This window comes from Epinephelus moara, chromosome 22, assembly GCF_006386435.1.
Source record: "Epinephelus moara isolate mb chromosome 22, YSFRI_EMoa_1.0, whole genome shotgun sequence".
NCBI classification, from domain to species: Eukaryota; Metazoa; Chordata; class Actinopteri; order Perciformes; family Serranidae; genus Epinephelus; species Epinephelus moara.
The window spans coordinates 16,772,520-16,785,485 of record NC_065527.1 but is presented as its reverse complement, the minus strand read 5'-3'; the positions used below and the strand labels follow the sequence as shown (position 1 = coordinate 16,785,485).

The following is a 12,966-nucleotide window of genomic DNA, read 5'->3' as shown; positions in this document are numbered from 1 at the left end:
CTCTGCCTCGTGCTCACACACACACACTCAGACACATGCAGACAAACAGAATCTCCTACAATCTCTCACATTACTCACAACCTGTTTGAACATTATGTACATAGTATGTTATGGATTGTATGTTTGTCTATGAAATACATGACCTGAACAGTTTACTTTTTGTGATTGCCTCCTGGAAAGAGTGTGTGTCAGCTTAAGAGAGAGCAATATGTATACTTTGGGTTTTTTTGTGAGTCACATTAGTTGATGAAAATGTTCACTTTTTTCTTCAGCCACAAAATGACCATTTGTATATCAATTAGTCATCAAGAAAACATACATACCTCCATGAAAAACAGCGAACATATTGATTTATTGAGTGATTGACATTTACCAAAGACAAAACCATATCAAAACATCTGTTATCAAACTCTCTCACAACTTTTGCAGTATAATCCAAGTCTCATTTATCCCGCCATATGCTCAGTATTTCCCATCACTTGCATTTCTGCTTCAAAACCTTAGTATTTGAATCTGGCTTTGAAGAGAGCGCAGATATGTTTCACTTTCAGTTCAGTTTTAAAAAGTACGGTTTAAGCAGAAATTCATGTGTATGGGAAGTACCGAGCATATGACTGGAGAAATTAGACTTGGTTTTTACTGAATGAGTTGTGTGAGAGTCTGTAAACACATGTTTAATGTAGTGTTGCTGTTGTTTAATACAGACCCCAATCAATTGATGAATCAATATGTTCGCTGTTTTCCATAAGGCATGCGAGAAAAACGAAATTTCTTCACAATTCAAAGTAACACGGGGAGTTACATATGGTCAATTGAGTGCAGTATTCCTTTAAGGTGTTGCTCAGCAAATAAAACATATATTTGATCTTAGTTAAGACAATCCTATAGTAGTGGCAGAGAGACACTGCCTGTATAGAGCGCTCCCTCTATATGTGTCCCTCCACACCGCCGCAGTGTGACAGCACTGAAAGAAAAGCGTGTTTCAGCATATTGCATTGACACACACAGTCCTGCATACCTATGCATATCCCCAGTTCTAGAGCACACCATTTACAAACAAACAAAAAATCCCCAAAAAGAAACATGGACCACCACCACCCCTTTTCCAAGGCCCCACAAACCCAGCATAGACACACACAGTCAAATGTACGGGGTCACATGCATCGTGGCCCCTACAGTGTCTCATTCAAGTGCATCCCACACAGGGAGACAGACTGCTGCAAAGGATTTTGCTTTCATCAACAGAAAAACCAGGGGACAACTTTTTGGTTGTAGTATTGTCTGTGACTCTCTCTCTTTCCCCCCAAGTGAGCAACAGCTCTCTCTCTTTCTCTCTCTTTCCCCCTCCACTCGTTTCTATCTCTACCTCTGAAAGGTGGGCAGTAGAGAGGGTGCATTTCCAGAAACAAGGTAAGGGATCAGATTTCTGGGTGTTTTTTGTGTGTATCCCAGTGCAATACATTGTAGCTTATGATGACTGTGATTGGAAAGAGGCTGGCAGAGTCAGATAAAACCTCATTACTGCTGAACAAGCACTGGTGTGACAGGAGGATAGGGAAGGGGAACAACGACAAACCATAACATCAAAGCTTTTACAGTGGTCTTACTTTGCATCTGCTCAACTAATAGTGATGTTTCCACTAAAGAAGAGGTAAATATGTTTGATTTAAAGAGTGTGTCACTTACAAATCAGGGGTTCAAGCAACTATTTGTTGTTGTTTGTTTCATTAATAAGTGGTTGTCGTTATGTTTATGATTGGCTGGCATTATATGTGGTTTTCAATCGGAGCTCCAAGTCAAGTATTTCATTTCACTGAACTGATTTCACTGTCACAACCCTTTCTTGATGGATACTTTGTGAACTGTTGGCAGACTTTGTATGAGTACTAATACATTTTTAAAGATGTTATTGTACAAGTAATGCAATGTCGTGAACGTATTTCAGTGTGTTTATTTTAGCTATTATATATCCATCCTCTTAAGCTGCAGGACTTGAAACAGTATGTGTGTATGTTAAGTGTGAAATGTCTCTGTAACACTGTAGGTCTGTGAACATGTGTGTGCAGCACTAATTCTGCGGTGCCCTTAACTTCCATTTTTCCTCACTACATCACAGTTGCTCTGCAGCGGCCCCATTATCTCAGCTCAAGATGTACAGCTTTATGGGAGGGGGCCTGTTCTGTGCTATTGTTGGTAATATCCTGTTGGTGGTCTCCACTGCAACGGACTACTGGATGCAGTATCGCCTCTCTGGAAATTATGCCCACCAGGGTCTGTGGAGGTACTGCATGTCCAACAAGTGCTACATGCAGACTGACAGCATAGGTAAGGACACTCAGAGACCCCGGCCTACAATTTCAAAGTCCCTATATATTTGAGCACCAGCTAGTCATGGATGGATTACTGAGCGGGCCTACTGCACACAGGCCCAAGGGCCCAAAGTGTCAGGGGGCCTTCACTTGCAAAATGTCTCTGAAATTAACATTTTAAGACCAAGGGGAGACTCAAAATGACCACAAAGAGATGCAGGAGGATTGTAAAGAGACAGAAAATAACTACAGAAACAGGCAAAACAACCATGAGGAGACACAAAATGACAAATAAGACACAAAGTACCTCAAAAAGAAGGCTCCCATGTGGAGGGGCCCTCTTAATCTGTGCCCAGGGGCCCACTGTTTCATGATCTGCCTTTGCAGCTAATGCAAGAGACATGCCTTTTTATTTCAAGTGTGACAAATGTTATTTGATGCCACATACTGCTCAGTCTTGTGCATCTGTTATTTGGAATTAAAGGGGACTATATGTAGATAGACTATAGACGATATAAAGAGGTTTACGAGGATGGCGTATTTGATTGATATTGATTTCTACCTGTTTCCTTCCAGCGTACTGGAATGCCACCAGGGCCTTCATGATCCTTTCAGGGATGTCATGCTTCGCAGGCATCATCGCTGGCATCATGTCCTTCTCTCACTTCTCCTCCTTTGAAAGGTTCAACCGCTCCTTTGCTGCAGGAATCATGTTTTTCGTCTCCAGTGAGTCTTGTTTCTCCTGAATTCACACACACACACACACACACACACATTTACACTTAGCTTAATAATAACTAGAATATAACTCCCTTTTCCCCTCTTAGCTTTCTTTGTTCTGCTGGGTATGGCCATTTATACTGGAGTGACGGTCAACTTCCTGGGGAGGCGCTTCGGTGACTGGCGCTTCTCCTGGTCCTACATACTGGGCTGGGTGGCCATGCTCATGAACTTCTTTGCAGGTGAGAAAAGACAAGGGCCAGGGGGCAATCTTTGGCCAGACATTTATTATTATCATTATTACTCAAAGTTGTGAGAGAGCTCAGAATAAGCAATAACCACAGAAGGTACCATCAAATATTTTTGCCAATCACCTTTTTTTGCTACGCATTTTGACATCATATCTAGTCCCACTGATATTGTGTGAATAAAATCTTAATAAATATTCATAGCCAGATTGTTTAAAGTTCCAGTGTGAGGGAGCAGAAATTGAATATGATATAATAAGTATGTTTTCTTTGGTGTAAAATCACTTGAAAATAAGAATCATTGGGTTTTTGATACCTTAGAATGAGCTACTTATATCTACATAAGAAGCGGGCTCTTTCCCCAATGAGTCTGCCATATTATTTCTACAGTAGCCCAGAATGGACAAATCAAACCTCAACTCTAGATGGGGCCATTCACGTTTTCACATCGGCCTCTGTAGTTCCCCTGCGCTCTTGGCACATTGGAGAAGTTTAATTTCTGCAACCTCACTGTTAGATGCAGCTAAATCCTCCGCACTGGACCTTTAACAACTGCTAGTAGACTGCCAAATGTAATCTGTTATACATCACCTAATACATTGCGTCTGTCTTGCAGGTATTTTCTACATATGTGCCTACAGAATGTGTGAATGCAGGAGAGGAACCGGCCCACGCTAGAGGGAGACAGACAGTTTGTTTTTAAGAAAAAAAAAAAAAAAAAAGGAGGACAATGCCACTTTGAATTAAGGGCAACCAGAAGGCGGTGCTGACTGATCTACTGAAGAGATGACGTTGGATGCTGCTCCCAGAGGCCTTTGACGGCCTGCTAGACATGTCTCCTAAAAGTCATATTCTTGCAATATGGATATTTTGGGAGTAATCATGATGATAGCAAAGAGGAAGTAACGGCGTGTCTGATTATTGTAAAGGGATATTGGTATTATTTAAAGTTCTCATGACTGTGATTTGACACATTCAATAAAACTGGTCCTCGAATGTTAGTGTGATGTTTGCAGCTGTACTGGAAGGCCACCAGAAGATGGCAGCACTAAAGCACTCTGCTCAAAGTATGAGAGCAGAGCGCTTGGATTTGAAAAGGAGGGATGAGGGCATTACATTACAGGATGAGATTCAGACTGTTGAGAAACATCAATCATTTATCTACAGTCCTCTGACTCTTTACACTGGAGCAAATTCAGCATCACAGACAACTGAAATAATGTCTCCCCTCAGGGAATTCTTCCCAGCAGTAGGAGTAATATATAGTAGGAAAGTGTGTAATGTTGAAATATTAGTCTACACAGCAGAGAACAATACATCAAAGGTATACAGTCCATATGTTTGTCTCAGGATTCCCCCTGAGGCTATTTGATTTGGTCCTGCTTCGGTACCTCTGACAAAGATCCCCCCAAACTATGGATGTTTTCTATTAGGTTGTTTATGGGAAAGTGTTTTGCCTCTGGCAGCCAACGTGTTTGTTGACATCCCCTGAGTACACTCAAGTACAGACAGCACATGGAAAATTGGTGTTTGTGTCTGCGTGTGTGTGTGTGCAGAGCAGGCACAGCACAACCTGAGGAGAAGATCATGTCCCAGGACCGGGGGGGAACCAGGGTGGGGTCTCCAGCCACTGATTGTTCCACTGCCTCTGTCTTTAATAACCACTTCCTCCTCTTTCTTGGTACTCGTCCATTCCTCACCATCAGCTGGGAGGAGAGGAGCAGTAGCTGCTGGGGTAATGAATGCTTTGGCTACTTGGTGACGCAGAAACAATGAGAGAAATGTAAACAGTCACCGGACAGATCCCTTGATCCAAGTTTCCATACTTGGTCGCTGTGGCTGCTGTGATGAGATAAGCTCTGTAATATTGTGCGCTCCTCTCCAGATTCTTTCATAACACACTCTGAAGCCTTCGCAGAGACCAGGTCTTAATAGCCTGTGGGATGACTTGGCGAATGTTCACATTTTAGCAAATCAACTAAATGATTTACAATATTTATTTACTGCAGATACACAATGGGAGATTTTATAGAGCCAGGGTTGTAAAAATTGAGAACGTGGGAATGGTGGTGGTGGTTTCATTAATCTGTCGCTTCACACATGCACAAAGTAAACTGTGAGAAATGATCATAACATTTTTCAACACTACAAGGAGCTTGTATGAGCACTTTTTTGTGAGGGATTATAGTAAAAGATTTAAAAGGATTAATAGTTTCCAGGTCAAAGTCCTGGTGTTGTAATCATCTCAGAAAATCATACGAAATTATCTGTAAGTATTGGATGACGTTAAAGTGCTATAATATTATTTTGCCCAAAACAAGGGGAGCAAATGACCAATAGCATATTTTAATTACATGATTTTACATAAAACATAACTTTATTTACACAGCAAAACACATTTTTTCTGGGCATCGATGTGGTAAGAAATAAAATATGAGATTATTTTTAAAGGTAGTGACATTTTCTGTAGAAAAGTAGATTCCTATCTCAACAGCAGGACATTTTTAAGCTTGTAAAACTGCACCAATAGATATTTTCTGCCACGTGTTACCAAGAGAAACCAACCAGGACAAATGTGTACTTATGGTTGAAGTGTAACTTAAAGTGAGCTATACATATACTCCTAATCTCATTAAAAAGTTTCAGAGGTGAACGATTCAATGCAGGAATGCAAGGTTAAAATCACCCCTCCGAGGCATGCCGTGCTGGACGCAGCAGGTCTGTTCAACCTCTTATTAGCCGAAGTTTGTAGAACATGACGTCGGTAATAACACCTGGTAGTTTTCACTGACAGAGTCTGTTGATATACTGTATGTGACGATTCGCTCAACGTGGCTGATTTTACAGACCTGCAACTTCTCTCACTTCAGTTCACTCTCAGTTATAACACTGTCCCTGTCTGAGGCAGATGTTCACCCAGGTGTTTATGTGGGATACAGACATGCTAAACACACTCACACACCAAAACAAATTTAAGGAGGGGAAAATGGAAAGTATATTTGTGTTAAGAGTGAAGATTGGATTCTTTTTATAGAGAGTTTAAAGGGGAACACCACTTAAATTAAGAATTCCAATATGTTGTTTCAGTGGCTCAGGAAAGTTCAATAAATATTTGTGGCCATGAGTTACTCGCTCTCAAAGCCAGAGAAGAAAGTCTCAAACTTTTAAAAGTGTAAAGTCTTGAGCTGCTCCAGAGACAATGAACAGGAGCCTGGTTTTATGGAACCACTGAATGTTTTTCTGTTTTATACTCAAATGAGCTTTATTGTGTTGTAGTGTTCTCAGTTCTGAAACAGAAAATGTGCCCATATACTCAGATCATTCCTCTGGGTGCTTACATGGACACGAATAACTCGTTCAAGAGGCGTATCCCTGTTATGATCATATCCGGGATATGTTTTTGACATGAGCACAGAGAAATCAGTTTATTCATATTCCCCGTATGGTGCCTGTGATGCCTTTAAAAACAACATGGGAGATGACAGAGGCAGGAAATATTAAACATGACACTGTACATTTGATAGTACTTAACAACTTAGCTGCTAATTTCTTCTCAGCTCTGATTGCCAACAGCTGTTTGCCCTAAGCGCATCCACTTTCTCTTTTTCCTTTAACCACAAAAACCTACTAGTTACCCACTTAACATTATTACTGAAAGCAGCTACACTCCTCGTATAACACTGTCCTCCACAGTGGCGCCAGTCTCGGCCTGCCATTATCAAAAGACAAAATTCGGTTTCTTGAGAAGTGAGACGCTGCTGTTTGCATGCCGCCATTTATTTTTTTTCTGTTACATAACTTACTGTTAATTAGTTATTTATGCCTATGGAAACACAGTCGGTGTTATCTTAAACATCTTTCCCAGTTCGTTGTCTGTGGAGCAGCTCCAGACTCAATGCTTGATGACATCACAAATTTGAGTTTTAGCACTGTAGTTTTTGGATTTTGGAAAGAGTCGTTCATGTTTACTAATATTTTTGGACTGTCTTAGACCATAGGGAAAAAGTATGAATTTGTCAGTGGGCGCAGTTCCCCTTTAATAATTGAATTATTAATTTTGTTGTGTTTTTAAAGAGATTTAGCTGAGAGGAAAACACGTACACAAGAAAATAGACAAGAGACAATGTAAACTGTCACAAGTCAGTTAGTCTGTGCATTATTATTTTTGTCATAGTCATTCATACTGTACGGCTACGCGAAGCCAGACTTTCTCTTACATCACAAACTCACTGAAGCCAGATCCACAGTGCTGCGTATACACTTCAACACACAAAAAAAAAGGTCCATGAATCTGACATGATCTAGAAAACCAACTCGGACACATTTCACAATCAGCTCTTCCTCATCGTCTAAGCTCATAAATCACACACAAAAACATCCAACACTTATTAAATATACATTCTGTTCTTGGTTTTTGTGACAAAGCTCACAAACTTAGACGCATCAAAATTAAACAGCCATTATGATTTTTGATCATCTGTATGCCACAATATTTTTTGTGCCACATTATGATGAAAAAATAGATATTTACATCATCAAAGTTTGTACAGTACAAAAGAAAATGAGACTCACTTTCCATTTCTTGCAGATCACACATCTCACACAATCTGTGTCTGAGTATTTTGAATCTGCTGACCTATCTGTGTGGATCTTTGGTTTCTAATTAGGTCAATGATAAGATTAAGAGCTTGTATGTTCTTAATTTTTTTATTCTAATTGTTTAGATTCTGATATTATGATGGATTATGCGCACTCTTGGGCTGTGTCTCCCACTGACTGATGGTCAGAGTTATTGCTCTCAGTGATGGAAGAGTATGCTGACACAGCAGGATCTTATAAAAACTGTCCTCATCCCACCCGGCCTCGTCCCATGGAGCTTCCCCCTGAACACCCTGTACCCAGTCCCTCCCATTGTGGCTCACTGATCCCTGATGCTCCTAAAATCACACACCTTCTCAACCATCTAACCTTCATACATGCAGACTAAATAACACATTTTTCCCCCTGATAATATCACTTTATTTAAATACTTCACGGATACGATACAAACAGGTGCAAGTGTTCACAACGAGACCGCGTGGTTTTGGAAAGACTTTATTGTGCCGCACAAGTGAACACGAACGTGGTATTGCATTTAGTGCACACAATACAAGAGACAGAGAGATAATAAAACATTGCACAGGAAAACAAGAAATAAAAGTATATAATTTACACATCTTGTCATAAATAAAGTCTACACATCAGTGAATATGGAGTGGGTCATTTTACATAAAATACACAACTTCTGAGTGGATGTCTGCTGCAGCTCCTGTTTTTGTTTTTTGGAGGAGAGGTTGTGAAGTCGGAGAAAACTGTTGCTGAAAGTAAGATCGAGTTCTATGGAATAGACTTGGGTTTTGCAGAATATTGTTATAGTTATTATTGGTCCCACTGAAATGTATCTCTCAAAGTTATAATTAACATGGCACATATCGTGTTCCTCATGAACATTTTTTACCCCTCTTTTCTATAAATATTCAGTGTCATATGTAACGATTAGGTCCAGATAACAGTGAATCTTAATGACTGTTAATTAAACAGCAAAATAAATGGACAGTGACAATAAAATACCTCATCTAGCTTTGGTCAGATTCTAATACTCCCCTCTGCATGGAAACTGTTTTTCTCAGGCCACTGATACACACCAGTTCATTCAGTCTGTAACCTGAACCAGGCTGTTCTCATGCACTGTTTTTACATATACCTTCAAAAAGTAAAGCACCAAAATTCGTATATATTCCACGTAATTATGAGTCAGTAATTCATGTATAACCCACGTATTTGATAGGGTTTTGATCACATGACCGACACACTGACTGGACTAAATAAAGAAGTAGTCCCTGTAAAGAGGGCTACTGGGAGAAGTTTTCCAAGAGGGCTTTTTTAGCAGAAAGAGATTTCTTGATTAAGGTGAGGAAAAAAGTTGCGGTTTGGGTTAAAGTAAACAGATTTCTGTCAGAACAGGCTTTTGAGAGAAAGCCTACACAGAAAACTTCTCCCATGTGCATAAAGAGGCAAGTTGGGGTGGTCACAAAACACGGGACATTCCCACAGGAGACTGGTGTTCAGAACCGGGTGAAACCAAGTGAACTCTGACTTATTTTAAGGCACGCTGTCGCCATGTTTCTTTTCCTAAACGTCACTTATGTAACCTTACGTTAAGTACGAAACTTTAAGTTAAGTACGTAACGTGATTCCTGGGGCACTAGCGCTTCATTTCCACACAGTTTTTAATGTCCTTATTTCCATATAGTATGTGCACCTAGTGTTCACACAAGGAAATGCATCTCTTTAAGGATGGATTGGAATTCTTGGAAAGTTCATTTTGAGTATTTTTCATTGTCCAATCTTGTGGAATATGCACATGGAGCATTACAGAGACAATACAGGACCAATAATGTATGGCGACAAATATGTGACAAGGTTGGCCTGTCAGGTGTGTCGCCAATTTTGTCTAAAAGTTTTGTGTCTTTGTTAAAATACGCATGATCCACTATGCGTGAACTCTGCTACCAATAACAGCTAGCTAAAAATGCTATCGAATTTTTCATTTAAAAAAAAAGTATAAATAAATTTGTTTTCATGTGAACTTCCTGTGGCAAAGTGTATATGATCTGTCCATGTGTACACGAGGGAAATTCCACACCAAAAAAACAAATGGAAGAAGGAGTTTCGCAAACACATCGGAGATCATGCAGGTTCTCATAGGAATGAACAGACTTCAGGTGGACTCGCATACACGTGGAAATAAGGTGTAAATCATTAGATGTCATACGAACCGTTGTATGAGGATACGCTACCTGAACTTGTGTATCTCACACTGTCGCTGCTCTTGAGAGGGTTATGATATATTTCCTAAGAATCAATATTAAAAGCTTCCCAATTTCTGGTGAGAATAAATTGTATTGACACAAACAAACAAATCTGTGCACTTTCACTGAGGACTGCACAATAGCAACGTTAATCAATCTCGCAACTTCAGTTTTGTCCATTGATCTTTTTCTCTCTTGTAAAGGAGCTATAGCAACATGCCCACAGATGAAAATATATAAAAGAAGAACCTCCTTCTTTCTCCTGACAGAGGATTGCGATAATCACTCTGCAGGTCAAAGAGCTCAGTTTCACATTGTCCTTGGTGTTGTTTATTGTAAACCTGTCGTGCATCTCATGTTGACGGGCCGCTCTTCACCTTTCCATGCCCTCGCTCACTTCAGAATGAAAGCAAAGAGTCACATTGCATGAGAAACATGCAATAACCACTTATCTATCCACCACATTACACACTGCCTGTCCATCCAGACGTTTCTCTTTGCTTTTTATCTGCTTATACATGCCTGAAGGAGATGGTCCTTAAAGATCACAAGACACGATGATATAGATATAGAAAAAGCCGTTTGAAGTTACAGCTGAAGCACACCAGGATGTAATTTAAGGTAAGTGGTAATAATACACCATGCTTTCCTTTTCAAGTGAGGCTGTGCTCCACAAAGATCTGAAAATCCCTCAATCAGCCCACAATCGGTTGAAATAAAGACATCATAAAGCGGTGCAGCACAGAGAGGCACACGGCTGATAAGTCGCAACATGTTAAAGTTTTCTAGCAGAAAACAATAAAAATTAAAGTGAGAACATTAAACCAAAGAGCTCATCTGCAAACTGTGTGGCTTTCTGCGTTAGTTAGAAGTGGCTTTTACACATTTATTACACAAGAAATGCATCAAACTACAGACTCTGCAGTCAAATACTGTAGCACAGACTGGACTTTAGCAGCAGCATCCCCACCTCATCCTCCTCACTGTGGTCAAACACTTACAACTATGTAGAAGCACAAGCAGGAAAAGCGACTGAGTGATGAGTGTGTTATGAAAGTTACTACATACAGTACATCGTAAAACAAGTAGTAAAATAAATCTTCACAATATAACTGAAACAAAAAAATAACTTCTTTATCTCAAATTGTAACAGTGTACACAGAACAGAGCATATTAAGACTACTATTCACAAAAACTCTCAGTGGTCAAAACAACTCTGTTTCTTTAAGGCATTACAATCTTTTGGAGAATGCATCAGAGTTTTATCTTTTCAATCAGATGGTGGGGTTAAAAATGGCAGCACGGTTGTAATTTATATGTTTATCATTGTTCAAATGATGCATGTTTAATTTGATGTGCTGACACTGTTTAGACATGTAGAAGAAGGTTTAGCTTTTGTGTTGGGAGCCATTTTTAAGGTTGATCATTGTCGATGGCAGTGTAAATCCTCCTAAAAATCCCAAATCAGAGTTCTTGTAATCTGAACGTCACATCAACAAGAGTCTCCAGTGTCCGATTCTACGCTTTTTACTGGAATGTGTGAGAAACTCTTCTGCCTGCAGCTACTAACTCTGTACAAGTGTCCTCTCTGAAACTGAGGGAATGGCCCGAACTGTGCCTCCCTATAGCTGACAGGTAAATGTCAGTAAGGTCATCTATGATATATTATCGTGTTACACACGTTGGCTGGGTGTGTCTCTCTGAAAAGGTCTGATGTCTGATAATCTGGCTCTCGGATTTCCTCTTTTCCAAGCTGCCCCTCTGAAATTGTGTCTGTCTGGATTTAGAAAAGACTAAAGGTTCGGGTTGACAAAGAAGCACGGGGAAGAATAAAAAGATCGGTTTGAGCTTCTCTTTCTGTCACCACCCAACTTTGACATGAACGTGTTTCACCAGATGCTACTCTGAGGAATCTGGGAAGTGTGGTCTTTGGAAGAGTAGGTACCTGAGGTGCCTGAATGTAAGGCGATGTAAAACAGCTTTAGCTTAGTTTGAGTTGTTTTTGGTGCCATAAACCTTGAGTTAAACGGACAGCAGGGAGGGTTGTTCTCTTAAAAGGGGCAAAGGTGGAGGAGAAGGGAGGTTGTATTGAAAAAAGAGGGTTGACAGGCTCTGGGGTTGATTTTGCGGCTGTCCCAGCCAGCTTGATGGATAAGGGGATGTGCTGAGACTCTTGTGTGTGGTTCTCCTCAGGGGGCAGGGGGGTAAAAACCATCTAGAGGTGGGATTAAAAACAAAGGTCTCTGTGGAGTTTAAACATCTGTTGTTTCTCTAAATGTGACGGCGACGATGGTGGTGATGGTGGTTGTGCATGTCCTCCATCGTGATCCTGCCCCACACACCAATCACAAATGTTTCAATCTCACACTCGTTGTCCCCGCGGGCGATACGGAAGTAGCCGTTCTCTCCCCAGTTCTTCCCCCAGGAGTTGGCAGCAATCTGAGAGGAAAAGCAAAGTCAAACTTAGTATTAATAAGGGCAGAATTTAATTTGAGAATGCACATATAGCACCTGGTTATATTCATTCAATGGAAACAAGGCATGGGACAGTATGAAAATTTCATGTCTCGATTATCCTGGCCAAAATAATTGTGATTCACGATACTATTCCCATAATCATAAAGATATGCTTAAAACTCTAAAAATGGCACTAAAATATACTGGATTTACTTTACCTTACATTTTGTTAAGAAACTAATATTGTTATTCTTTGAGGTTGGTGCATATGGAGTACAACCCAATACATTTTTTAAAACTTTTCCATAACGTTTCCATATTCAGCCCCTTTTCCTGACTTTATTTAAGTAGTTTTAAATATGTATATGTGATTGAATCACC

At 40.1% G+C, this 12,966-nt stretch overlaps 2 protein-coding genes across 3 annotated transcripts in view; one reads left to right on the top strand and one right to left on the bottom strand.

The window, feature by feature from the left end:
• Positions 1–1,160: 1,160 nt before the first annotated feature.
• LOC126383773 (lens fiber membrane intrinsic protein-like) lies at positions 1,161–4,273 on the top strand. Of its 2 annotated transcripts, none has more exons than XM_050034443.1 (5): positions 1,161–1,410; positions 2,117–2,325; positions 2,886–3,035; positions 3,137–3,271; positions 3,894–4,273. In XM_050034443.1, the coding sequence occupies exons 2-5, from the start codon at positions 2,151–2,153 to the stop codon at positions 3,953–3,955; spliced, it is 522 nt and encodes a 173-aa protein (XP_049890400.1). In that variant the 5' UTR covers positions 1,161–1,410; positions 2,117–2,150; the 3' UTR covers positions 3,956–4,273. The 2 variants fall into 2 exon arrangements, with proteins under 2 accessions (XP_049890400.1, XP_049890399.1); XM_050034442.1 differs by lacking the exon at positions 1,161–1,410 and adding an exon at positions 1,477–1,651.
• A 4,082-nt stretch (positions 4,274–8,355) lies between these two features.
• The window catches only part of tinagl1 (tubulointerstitial nephritis antigen-like 1), a 30,678-nt gene continuing 26,067 nt past the window's right edge, over positions 8,356–12,966 (bottom strand). Inside the window, exon 12 of the mRNA XM_050034597.1 lies at positions 8,356–12,567. Within this exon, the coding sequence (XP_049890554.1) occupies positions 12,400–12,567 (168 nt within the window). The 3' untranslated portion in view covers positions 8,356–12,399. The remainder of the gene's footprint in view (positions 12,568–12,966) is intronic.

What these genes read in the sequence shown, in the direction of transcription:
- LOC126383773 (XM_050034442.1), top strand. Translation starts at nt 1,632, where the DNA reads ATGTTTCCACTAAAGAAGAG. An exon ending in AATCATGTTTTTCGTCTCCA is followed by an intron (nt 3,036 to 3,136) that starts GTGAGTCTTGTT and finishes TTCCCCTCTTAG; the next exon opens with CTTTCTTTGTTCTGCTGGGT. An exon ending in GCTCATGAACTTCTTTGCAG is followed by an intron (nt 3,272 to 3,893) that starts GTGAGAAAAGAC and finishes TCTGTCTTGCAG; the next exon opens with GTATTTTCTACATATGTGCC.